General features: G+C 42.7%; 2 protein-coding genes across 4 annotated transcripts in view; one reads left to right on the top strand and one right to left on the bottom strand.

Moving 5' to 3' along the window:
* Positions 1–4755, bottom strand: part of KATNIP (katanin interacting protein) — a 189438-nt gene extending 184683 nt beyond the window's left edge. For both annotated transcript variants that reach the window (XM_077448812.1, XM_077448813.1), the window contains exon 1: positions 4610–4755. In XM_077448812.1, coding sequence (XP_077304938.1) covers positions 4610–4616 — 7 coding nt within the window. In that variant the 5' untranslated portion in view covers positions 4617–4755. The remainder of the gene's footprint in view (positions 1–4609) is intronic.
* A 285-nt stretch (positions 4756–5040) lies between these two features.
* The window catches only part of GTF3C1 (general transcription factor IIIC subunit 1), a 377991-nt gene continuing 370764 nt past the window's right edge, over positions 5041–12267 (top strand). Inside the window, exon 1 of one of the 2 annotated variants that reach the window (XM_077448811.1) lies at positions 5041–5360. In XM_077448811.1, the coding sequence (XP_077304937.1) occupies positions 5140–5360 (221 nt within the window). In that variant the 5' untranslated portion in view covers positions 5041–5139. The remainder of the gene's footprint in view (positions 5361–12267) is intronic. The other variant, XM_077448810.1, reaches the window with a different exon arrangement.

The raw sequence follows: 12267 nt of genomic DNA, 5'->3' as shown, positions 1-12267 counted from the left end.
TAGTAACATAATGGGGTTAAAAAAATAAAATTAGTCCTTTATAGTAGAAAGAAGCAAAAAATCACTACTGTAAGGGGTTCATTTTTTTTTACTGTAGAACAGTGAAATATTTACAGTAGCAATTATTTGCTCTTTTTGTACTATAAAGGGCTTATTTTAGTTTTTTTTTTAACCCCATTACGTTACTGGTTGATTAATTGATTACTATTTTCATAATCGACTAGTTGTCGATTAATCGATTGGTTGTTTCAGCCCTACTATAGGTAGTGTAAATATCTCCTAAACCTGCACCGTTGAGGTATTTACATTACATGCAGCCAGTGATATCACTGCTCCAGAAGGATCGACCTTCCGGGACATTCATTCAGAGCCCTGTGACAGAATCGCGGCTCCGGCCAGTCACAGAGTCAGAGCACGCGAACCTTGGCGCTGGATTGCTTTGTTTTAAGGTAAGTTTACCATAATGTGCTAGTATGCGGTGCATACAAGCAAATTATGACATTACCTTGCAGGATACAAGAAAAAAACAAGCAGTGTCGAGCAGTTTACAACCGCTATGGCCGAATGACGGCCACATTGCGGGTGTGAATTCCCGGGAGGACGTCATATGACAGCCTCCCCTGTGCACACTCCCTGCAGGGCGTGTGCAGAGTGCGCTGTGATCAGCATGCGTGCTCCTTCGTCAGGCTGTATCCGAAGCGCCGCCATCTTAATCCCGCTCCCGGAAGTGAATACCCTCAGGACAACACGGGCTCGCCACAATTCTCCACCGCTTGCGCTCCAGCGTCCAGGAAGTGCCAGGAGTTCTTCTGGTCACCAAAAAACAGGATACACTGAAGGAGCTGGAGCCCTCGATACCAACGCAGGAGATCTCTGGTTCCTGGGAAAAGCGGACAAAACTAGTAACTATTCCATGCCTGTACTTCACATTTTTTGTGAGTGTTTTTAATCCCTCTATTATAATAAATCTATGTTAACTACCTGCTGCACTTAGAGGGCGCCGTCTCTCTTTTCCTTTTTTTTTTTTTATTTCATTTTAGAGCTTCTTCTGGCTTTATGGACTGGCTGTCCACAAGTTTTCAGCAGAGTTAAAGGACTATTGTATGGACTAATGTTCTTTAAATGTTTTACTTAATATTGATATTTATCCGAACGATCGGATTTTCCAACAACTTTGTCCGACTGTGTGTATGCAACACCAGTTTCGGACAAAATCCGTCAGAAAAAATCCAACGGATTTTGTGGTCGGAATTTCCGACCGTGTGTACAAGGACTAAGTCTATGGGTGACGTCACTCCCTATTCATTTTAGTCGTTGCCGGACGTGAACTCAGCAGAACTTTCGTCCCTGGAGATCGGGTCGGATCACCTGCAGAAAAAGGTATTTTTTTATTTATTTCCAGAGCTAGATAGGCTAGCGTAATAGCAGCAATACATGGTTAGAAAATCCCCCAATCGATTTATCGCAGAAACAGCATTTGTTGGTCGGAATCGTCGCCAACATTAACCACTTAAGGACCAAGCCTCTTTCTGAGATTTGTTGTTTACAAGGTAAAAACATTTTTTTTTTGCTAGAAAATTACTTAGAAACCCCAAACATTATAAATTTTTTTCTAACACCCTAGAGAATAGAATATCGGTCGTTGCAATACTCTGTCACACTGTATTTGCACAACAGTCTTACAGGCGCACTTTTTTGGGGGAAAAATAAAACATTTTGAATTAAAAAAATAAGACAACAGTAAAGTTAGCCCAATTTTTTTTAGATTGTGAAAGATAACGTTACGCTGAGTAAATTGATATCAAACATGTCACGCTTCAAAATTGCGCCTGCTCGTGGAATGGCGACAAATTTTTACCCTTACAAATCTCCATAGGCGACGTGTGTTTTGAGTTACAGAGGAGGTCTAGGGCTAGAATTATTGCTCTTGATCTACCGATCGCAGCGATACCTCACATGTGTGGTTTGGACTCTGTTTTCATATGTGGGCTCTAATCACGTATTTTCTTATTTATTTTACCTTTTATTTTTACACAGTTTTTTTTTATAAAATGGTGTCACTTGTATTCCTATTACAAGGAATGTAAACATCCCTTGTAATAGAAAAAAAGCATGACAGGTCAAAAAGACCTCAGATCTCATATTTACACTAAAATGCAAAAAAAATTAATTTGCATTTAAAAAAAATAGCCCTTTAAGGGCTGTGGAGACAGGTGGGGGGGTCATCTTCCCCTCACTTGTCTCCATACCTAACACGATACAAGACGCGATCGTCTCCGCTGCTGCCGACGGCTCCGGTAAGCGGCGGGGGGCCCTTTCCCACCGCCAATAAAAAGTGATCTTTTATCTTGTAGTGGACCACCTGCTGAAGAAGAGGATACTGGGGTTATGGCAGTCCTGGCATTACAGGAATGTAACTGTCACATTGGTTACTCAAACCATCAAATAGCTGGAGTCATAACTGATCACATGTGCAGCCTCATGGCAGTTGCCGATTAAACAGAGGCCAAGATGGCAGCTTCCTTGGCTGAAAAGTGTAGGAGGGTTTAGTTCCGCTCAAACACAATGCACAAAACAGACAAAGTGTGAATGGACCAGAAATCAAGTGCTGCCAGGCAACCAGCATTTTTAGAAGGAGGGCAGTGAAGCCAGCCCCCCATACTCCTCTCATGAGGTGTCACTTTAAAACATGTCTGTCTAGATCGAGGACCACCCAATCCACAAGGTGCAAATACTTCTGTGCAATTTCACTTCTCAAACAGGGTTGTCACCCAGTTACGGGAAATGGAAACAAATCTACCTCCAGAACAACAGGTGATAAAATCTACAGACTATAAGGCCTCATGTACACTGCTGCTGGTAAACGGACATTCAGAGGCAGTTGGCCCTGAACTCATCCAATGTTATCTTAGGTGTACAAGTACACAGGGTTGTTTAATGTCGTTTTTAGGCAGTTGAGTTTAGCCACTTGACAACTGGGCACTTAAACACCCCTCCTGCCCAGACCAATTTTCAGCTTTCGGTGCTCTCACCGTTTGAATGACAATTACTCAGTCATGTAACACTGTACCCAAATGAATTTTTTGTCCTTTTTTCTCCCACAAAAAGAGCTTTCTTTTGGTGGTATTTGATCACCTCTGGGTTTTTTATTTTTTGCGCTATAAATGAAAAAAGACCGAAAATTTTGAAAAAACAAAAACAAATTTTTCTTTGTTTCTGTGATAAAATTTTGCAAATTATTAATTTTTCTTCATAAATTTTGGCCACAATTTATATACTGCTACATATCTTTGGTAAAAATAACCCAAATTAGTGGATATTATTTGGTCTTTGTGAAAGTTAGAGAGTCCACAAGTTGTGGTGCGAATCATACAAAATTGATCACATCTGATGTACTGGTGGCCTCATCTCACTTCTTGTGACCCGAACAAGCCAGGAAAGTACAAATACCCCCCAAATGACCCCTTTTTTGAAAGTAGACATTCAAAGGTATTTAGTAAGAGGCATGGTGAGGTTTTTGATGTTGTCATTTTTTCCCACAATCCTTTGAAATATGAAAATTTTTTCTTTTTTTTTTTTTTTCCACAAAATTGTAATTGTAATAGGTTATTTCTCTCATTTGGCATGTGTATACCACAAATAATGCCCCAAAATAAATTCTGCTACTCCTCCTGAGTATTACGATACCACATGTGGGAGCTTTCCACAGCCTGGCCACATAGAGAGGCCCAACATGCAGGGAGCACCGCCACGTGTTCTAGAAGCATAAATTACACATCTAACTTGTTGACTACCTATTACACTTTTGAAGGCCCTGGAGCACCAGAACAGTGACATGTGACACTGACGTGGCACTGATACGTGGCACTGATGACAGATGCCACTAATACGTGGCACCGATGATACTGATGACTGGGGACAGATGGCACTGACAGGTGGTACTGGGGGCAGATGGCCACTTTATTTTCATTTTTACATTTTTTTAAAAAAAAATTCCCACTAACCACTGCATCTCTAAGCAGTTCATCTCTCTCTCCTCACACGCTGTCTCTGTGTGAAGAGGGAGAGCCGGCGATGAGAGATGATCTCATATGTTTACACAGGGGGACGTCCAGGGACGCCCTCCCGGCAAATGGTGTCTGCGCTGTAGCCGTCTTTTGGAAAAAAGCAAAAGAAAAACCCAAAAAAATAAGTTCAGACGCTGAGTTTAGAGGCATTTCAAGCACTAAATGATTCTTAATGCGGAAACTCACATTTAGCCGCATTTCCTTTACAGGCATTTTTCATTTTTGGCTATTTTGGAAAAAATAAATAAAACATTTTTTTTTTTCTAAACGCTTCTAAATGCAAACGGCATATAAATGTGGCAAAATGTACGTTTTAAACGCGGGTTACTATCTGTCAAGTTAAATGGTTCAGAAGAAGTTGTAAAAACGTCCTGTATACATTAAGCCTTATGTGTTCCTGCCAGGTACAGAGAACATCATACACAGGATCTCTGAGCCTAGCCATACCTGTGCCATTCAGGGAGAGGAACACATCTCCGCTCAGAAGAAGAAAGGTACACTGACATGAAGTTTCCCGAGCTACATCCCACCAACTCACTTACCGTACATGGCACAGCTGGGTGACGCCTCGGATGCTGCATACAAAAACACAACTGTACCTAAATGTTTTCTTCGGTTACCTGGTTTCAAACTGCCAATACACAGTGAGTATACCAGCAGCCAATCAGGGTTGTGCAGCCCCCCCGGCGCTCACCAATGTTCGCAGGCTTCAGACGAAGCTATTAGACGTCACGCTTTCCTAATCTCCAATCACACCTTGACTTCGGCAGGCTATAGCCAATGACAACTTTCACTTCTACGCCACTACAGCAGGCGGCCGTGCGTTTCCAAAAATGTCCTCCAAACCGGCACCTGACTAATATAGGCTGGCGGCCATTTTTTTGCAGCTCTTAATATAGACTTGAAGGGGGGAACCTTCAACAAAATGGCGCCCATAATGGGAACTTTGATTTACCGAACAATTCGCGCTCTTGCACTATAGCTCACGTTTTTCCTGTCAGCCTGTAGTTGACATGAGCTAGGCTAGTATGATGTACGCTGCCTGGTTTGTTGTTTAGTGAATGACGGGGCTATGGACGCCCTGGAAGCAGTGCTGGATGAGGTGGCTCTGGAAGGTTTGGATGGGATCACAGTCTCGGCGCTATGGCTGCGGTTACAGGCTCGTGTCCCCCCGTTTCCTCTAATACTGGATGCCGCCACTAAGCAGCTCCTTTGGCAGTCCATGTTGCGGCATGAGGAGCTGGACTTCTGTGAACTCCCTGAAGAGAGGCCGTCCCTAGTGATCTGTAACAGGTCAGGACTCCTCATCACACAGTGCAATGTTTACTACCTCTTCCTTTTAATACATCCTATTTCCATTAATACAGAAGGCTTAGAACCCCTGGCAGTTTTTTTTCTCATTGTCTGTGTCCCATTGGGGAGACTTTTGCTCATTTCCTGTCTTTGAGAAAAGATGTAAAATGAAGTGGAGGGACATTCTCAGTTACAGTTGTCTCCATTGGATGATCCGCACTCACCTCTAACATTTTGTATTCCCCAGTATGATGTGTATGTGTGTCATTGTCCCTCAGGACCTGAGGTGAGCTCACACATAAGGCTGAACCTGTCTCAGTTATCCTGCTGGGAAGCTCAAATGTGAGAGCCAATCGTAGGTGGCGGGAATGTCTCCACTGCCGATGACTAGCGCTTCGACCAGTGTTTCTCAAACTGTGTGCTGCGCCACACTACAATTGCAGGTGCACCATGGGATATTTCAGGGAGCCGTCAGCGAAGACGGCAGTCTGCAATAGTTGGTGCGCAGTGTGACGTGCAGCGCCCACCGCAAAGTGGATCACTGGGAGGAAATTATGCCTTTTCTGAGCATGCATGATAGAGAGGCCGCAACTCTCTTTCCTTTCTCCAGAGAGCGTCAGCCCTTTACCTGTGTACCATCATCTGTACCAACTTCACAGCCCCATGGAAGCACCTTTTACAGCTGAGGTCAGCAACCAGTAAATCTCAGGCGGGAGACTGGTAGATTGCAGTCTGCGCTTGCTGACCCGCGATCGCAGAGCATCAGAGAGCAATTCAGAGGGACTACTTGTAAAGTTGGAAATGTAGTAGGGAGCAAGAGTCGCATAATTTGATGCCTCTTCTGTAGTTCTGGCTCCAGTCCCATGTGGAGTGATACCAACTGCACTCCATCTCTTATCCTGGCAAGCGGTCTCCAGAGCAGTGCCAGCAGCAGGAAAGAGGTGATCTTCAATTCATTAAGAAGCAATACACTGGGCATGAGGCTGCTTTCACAATGATGCATTGTGGTTTACTTACACCACAGGGGGCAGTGCAGTGTACCTGCAGCTTTCTTGTAAGTTTGCTGCATTTAGCCTTAGACTTCCAGTTATATCCTGCAGGTTTGGTGCACTTTCTGAATGCGGAAGGCTTATTGTGCTTTCAAAAAGTGCACCACAACTCGGGATATAATAGAAGTCTATGGCAAAGTGCATCGCCCACAGGAAAGTCAGATGCACTGCGGTGCAGGTAAACCGCAGTACGTCAGTATGAATGAAACCTTAGAGGACTCAACAGTAACATTTTGTGGGTGTTAAACCCCCATAGTTAAGACGTGTTTTTATCACCCTTGCCCCAACTGCACCCCCTTTAGCTGCAGTGGCCAGTGAGCATGTCGCAGCCTAGCAGGAATTATAAGCCCTGTCATGGTTGGTGGCAATTGGCAAGCGATTGCACCCACCAAAAGCAACAGGGGGTTACATTCCTGTTACGGCATGTGTACATCTTTGGCTGCTGCCTTGACACACAGCCATTAATGTCTAAACCACTGGCAACAAACGTCAGTGCACCCCTAAGCGAAAATGTCCAAATTGGGCCCAAAGTGTAAACGTTTTGTGTGGCCACCATTATTTTCCAGCACTGCCTTTAACCCTCTTGGGCATGGACTTCACTAGAGCTTCACAGGTTGCCACTGGGGTCATCTTCCACTCCTCCATGATGACATCACAGAGCTGGTGGATGTTAGAGACCTTGTGCTGCTCCACCTTCCATTTGGGGATTCACCACAGATCCTCAATAGGGTTTAGGCCTGGAGACATGCTTGGCCAGTCCATCACCTTTACCCTCAGCTTCTTTAGCAAGGCAGTGGTCATCTTGGAGGTGTGTTTGGGGTTATGTTGGAATACTGCCCTGCTCCAGTATGCCATAGTACATGTTGGCATTCATGGTTCCCTCAATGAACTGTAGTTCTCCAGTGCCAGCAGCACTCATGCAGCCGCAGACCATGACACTCCCACCACCATGCTTGACTGTAGGCAAGACACACTTATCTTTGTACTCCTCACCTGGTTGCTGCCACCCACACTTGACACCATCTGAACCAAATAAGTTTATCTTGGTCTCATCAGACCACAGGACATGGTTCCAGCAATCCATGTCCTTAGTCTGCTTGTCTTCAGTAAACTGTTTTGTGGGCTTTCTTGTGCATCATCTTTAGAAGAGGCTTCCTTCTAGAATGACTGACATGCAGACCAGTTTGATTCAGTGTATGGTCTGAGCACTGACAGGTTGACACCCCCCCCCCCCCCCCCCCCTTCAACCTCTGTAGCGATGCAGGCAGCACACACATATCTATTTCCCAAAGACAACCTCTGGATATGACGCTGAGCACGTGCACTCAACTTCTTTGGTCGACCATGGCGAGGCCTGTTCTGAGTGGAACCTGTCCTGTTAAACCACTGTATGTTCTTGGGAATTGTGCTGCTGCACAGTTTCAGCGTCTTGACAATCATCTCGTAGCCTAGGCCATCTTTGTGTAGAGCAACAATTCTTTTTTTTAGATCCTGAGAGAGTTCTTTGCCATGAGGTGGCATGTTGAACTTGCAGTATTGTGGAAAGTGGAGAACTACTAATTGTTTTTAAAAGACTGAGCCCAGGCCACATCCCAATATTCAAAAGGAAAAACAATGGAGTGCCTCAGGGATTTTACAGACTAGGGATACAGTCAAGTAGTAAAGTAGAAGGCGTAAGTACAAAAATAGAAAATGTTATTAATGAACAAGTATACACATAGTAAATATTAAAATCAATTAGCAATGGTCATATGGTTTACAGTGTACATCTAAATACTGAATCAGAAGGCTGGACTTGGAGTGATAGACTCAACATTCACATCAAATTTAAGAAATCCCAACATGTACCAGAAAATAATTCCTTCTTCAAGGGCTCATTTCGTGCAGACTGTACTGTCTAGCAGCAAAAGATAGTAAGAATGTGTTAAAGCTATGAATTTGTGTATAGATACGATTTTATCTATCTCTCTGTGTGTGTGTGTGTGGGTTGGTTATGCCAAGTCCCAGAGAACAAAAGACATGCATTCGATATAGTGTTCTCGGAACTGACTGTATTTGATATATCAGGAGGCGTCTCTTATAGCAAATTACAAGTCACACAGAATATTCATAATAAAACATGCGCAGTAGATATTAATTTCATATGCAGTTACAACTGGTTAAGACAAGTAGCCTTTGTTTCTTTGTTCTCCACTGAATGAATGAATGAAATACTTGTATAGCGCACAATGCGAACTGAATCGCCTCTAGGCGCTGTGGCGAGCTTTGATCATCTGCTAAAAGAGGAAGGTCTTGAGTTTTTTCCTAAAAGCCAGGTGATTTTCTTCCAGACGGATGTTGATTGGTAGAGCATTCCATAGCCGAGGCCCTTGGACAGCGAATCTCCGATCACCCTTGGATTTATACCGGGCTTTGGGCACGAGGAGGAGGTTTTTGTTGGCTGATCGAAGACTGCGGTTTGGTGTGTGATGATTTATTTTCTCCATTAGGTATTGCGGAGCTTCTCTATGCACGCATTTGTGGGTGAGGCAAAGGGTCTTGAACGTGATCGTTTTTTTTTTTTTTTTTTTACGGTTAGCCAATGTAAGCTCCTCAGCGAAGGAGCGATGGATTCCCAGGGTTTTTTCCTGTTATCAGCCTTGCCGCCGTGTTTTGGATCAGTTGTAATCGCGCAAGTTGATATTGTGGTAATCCTATGTAAAACGAATTTGCGTAGTCCAGTCGTGAATTAATGATTGTTCCAACTACCACTGCTTTGTCATTCTTTGGGATAAAAGGGATGAGTCTGCGAAGCATGCGCAGCAGATGGTGAGATCCACTGACTACAGATCCTATTTGCGCATCCATTGACATTTGTGCGTCTAAAATAACCCCGAGACTCTTCGCTTTGGTCTTTGGGGAGATAGTCTGCCCAAAGACGGTTGGTGGAGACCAGGAGGTTTTGGTTGCGGGCTTATGATTTGGGTGTAAGATAAGAAGCTCGGTCTTTTGATTTGTTCAGCTGGAGGGAGTTGGTGGTCATCCAGTCCTCTATTGATTTGAGGCAGTTTTCAAGTTGTTGGTGATCTTTTTTTCCATTGATCCGGAAATAAAGTTGCGTGTCGTCAGTGTAAGAGTGGAAGCAGAGGTCTGAGCATCTGATGATTTGAAGGAGTGGGCGAAATGTAAATGTTGAAGAGAATGGGTGACAAACTGCTGAAGGAATGTGAAAACTTAGATAAGGAAGAGTGTGAAACAGTTCATTTAGAAGAATCTCATGCTGATATAGACTTCTGCAAAGCTAAAGAGTTATTCAAACTGTACATATTGTGTAAAATGTAAACTTGTGAATATGAGATGGCTGACAGAACAAGATGGATGCTTAGCATAACATACATATATATTAGAGCTGCACAATTCTGGCCAAAATGAGAATCACAATTTTTTTGCTTAGAATAAAATGATCACGATTATCTTGCGATTCTCGAGAGGTAAAATCTTTTACATTATACAAAAAAAATGGGCTAACTTTACTGGTTGGTGTGTTTTTTTTTTTTTATTTATTTATTATTATTTTTTTTTTTTTATTGTTTTATATTCATTAAAGTAATTTTAAAAAGAAAAAAAATTGCATTTGAAAGACCACTGCGTAAATACAGTGTGACATAAAATATCGCAACAACTGCCATTTTATTCTCTAGGGTGTCTACTAAAAAAAATAAATATATATATATATATATATATATACACACAGTGGTGTGAAAAAGTGTTTGTCCCCTTCCTCATTTCCTGTTCCTTTGCATGTTTGTCACACTTAAGTGTTTCGGAACATCAAACCAATTTAAACAATAGTCAAGGACAACACAAGTAAACACAAAATGCAATTTGTAAATGAAGGTGTTTATTATTAAAGGTGAAAAAAAATCCAAACCATCATGGCCCTGTGTGAAAAAGTGATTGCCCCCTAAACCTAATAACTGGTTGGGCCTCCCTTAGCAGCAACAACTGCAACCAAGCGTTTGCGATAACGTGCAATGAGGCTTTTACAGCGTCCTGGAGGAATTTTGGCCCACTCATCTTTGCAGAATTGTCCTAATTCAGTTACATTAGAGGGTTTTCGAGCATGAACGGCCTTTTTAAGGTCATACCACAACATCTCAATAGGATTCAGGTCAGGACTTTGGCTAGGCCACTCCAAAGTCTTCATTTTGTTTTTCTTCAGCCATTCGGTGGTGGACTTGCTGGTGTGTTTAGGATCATTGTCCTGCTGCAGAACCCAAGTTCGTTTCAGCTTGAGTACACGAACAGATGGTCGGACATTCTCCTTCAGGATCTCTTGGTAGACAGCAGAATTCATAGTTCCTTTTATCACGGCAAGTCTTCCAGGTCCTGAAACAGCAAAACAGCCCCAGACCATCACACTACCACCACCATATTTTACTGTTGGTATAATGCTCTTTTTATGAAATGCAGTGTTCCTTCTATGCCAGATATACTTGGACACACACCTTCCAAAGAGTTCCACTTTTGTCTCATCGGTCCACAGAATGTTGTCCCAAAAGTCTTGGGGATCATCAAGATGTGTTGTGGAGAAATTGAGACGAGCTTTGATGTTCTTTTTGCCCAGTCTTTTCCTGATGGTGGAGGCATGAACGCTGACCTTAACTGAGGCAAGTGAGGCCTGCAGTTCCTTGGACGTTGTTGTGGGGTCTTTTGTGACCTCTTGGATGAGTCGTCGCTGCGCTCTTGGGGTAATTTTGGGCGGCCGGCCACTCCTGGGAAGGTTCACCACTGTTCCATGTCTTCTCCATTTGTGGATAATGGCTCTCACTGTGGTTCGCTGGATTCCCAAAGCTTTGGAAATGGCTTTATAACCCTTTCCAGACTGATAGATCTCAATTACTTTCTTTCTCAATTGTTCCTGAATTTCTTTGGGTCTCGGCATGATGTGTAGCTTTTAAGGATCTTCTGGTGGACCTTACTGTGTCAAGCAGCTCCTATTTAAGGGATGCCTTGATTGGGAACAGGTGTGGCAATAATCAGGCCTGGGTGTGGCTATAGAAATTGAACTCAGGTGTGGACAACCACAGTTATAGTATGTTTTAACAAGGGGGGCAATCACTTTTTCACACAGGGCCATGATGGTTTGGATTTTTTTTCACCTTTAATAATAAACACCTTCATTTACAAATTGCATTTTGTGTTTACTTGTGTTGTCCTTGACTATTGTTTAAATTAGTTTGATGTTCCGAAACACTTAAGTGTGACAAACATGCAAAGGAACAGGAAATGAGGAAGGGGGCAAACACTTTTTCACACCACTGTGTGTGTGTGTGTGTATGTGTGTGTGTGTGTGTGTATATGTATGTATGTGTATATATATATATATATAAGTAATTTTCTATCAAAAAAAAGATTTTAACTTGCAACAAATGTCAGAAAAAGGTTTAGTGTTTAAAGCGGGGTTCCACCCTAAAGTGCAACTTCCGCTCATCGGAATCAGCAATGCTTCACTTTCTGATACCCTCACCTAGAATGGTGGCGGCAGCAGCTGAGACCTGATCGATTGGTCTCAGCTGCCGACATCGCTGGACCCTGGGACAGGTAAGTGTCTATTTATTAAAAGTCCGCAGCTGTAGTATTTATAGCTGCTGGATTTTAATATATTTTTTTTTTTGTAGCTGGAATCCCTCTTTAAGTGGTTAAACTTTTTTCACTTACACAAAGTCTATACCATTGACAAATTGTTACAATGTTTATACTTAAGTTCAACTGATAAAGAATGTATTGATTCTTGGTACTTGTGCAGCTCTAATAAATAAAAAAAAAAGATAGATATTTATATCTATATCTCTATCTCTCATGAAGGTAAAAATGTT

This window comes from Lithobates pipiens, unplaced genomic scaffold (genome assembly GCF_037356315.1).
Source record: "Lithobates pipiens isolate NorthernLeopardFrog02 unplaced genomic scaffold, aLitPip1_a1.2 Scaffold_22, whole genome shotgun sequence".
Lineage (NCBI taxonomy): Eukaryota > Metazoa > Chordata > Amphibia > Anura > Ranidae > Lithobates > Lithobates pipiens.
Note: the sequence above shows the minus strand (reverse complement) of the source record. Positions and strands in the feature narration are given on the sequence as shown.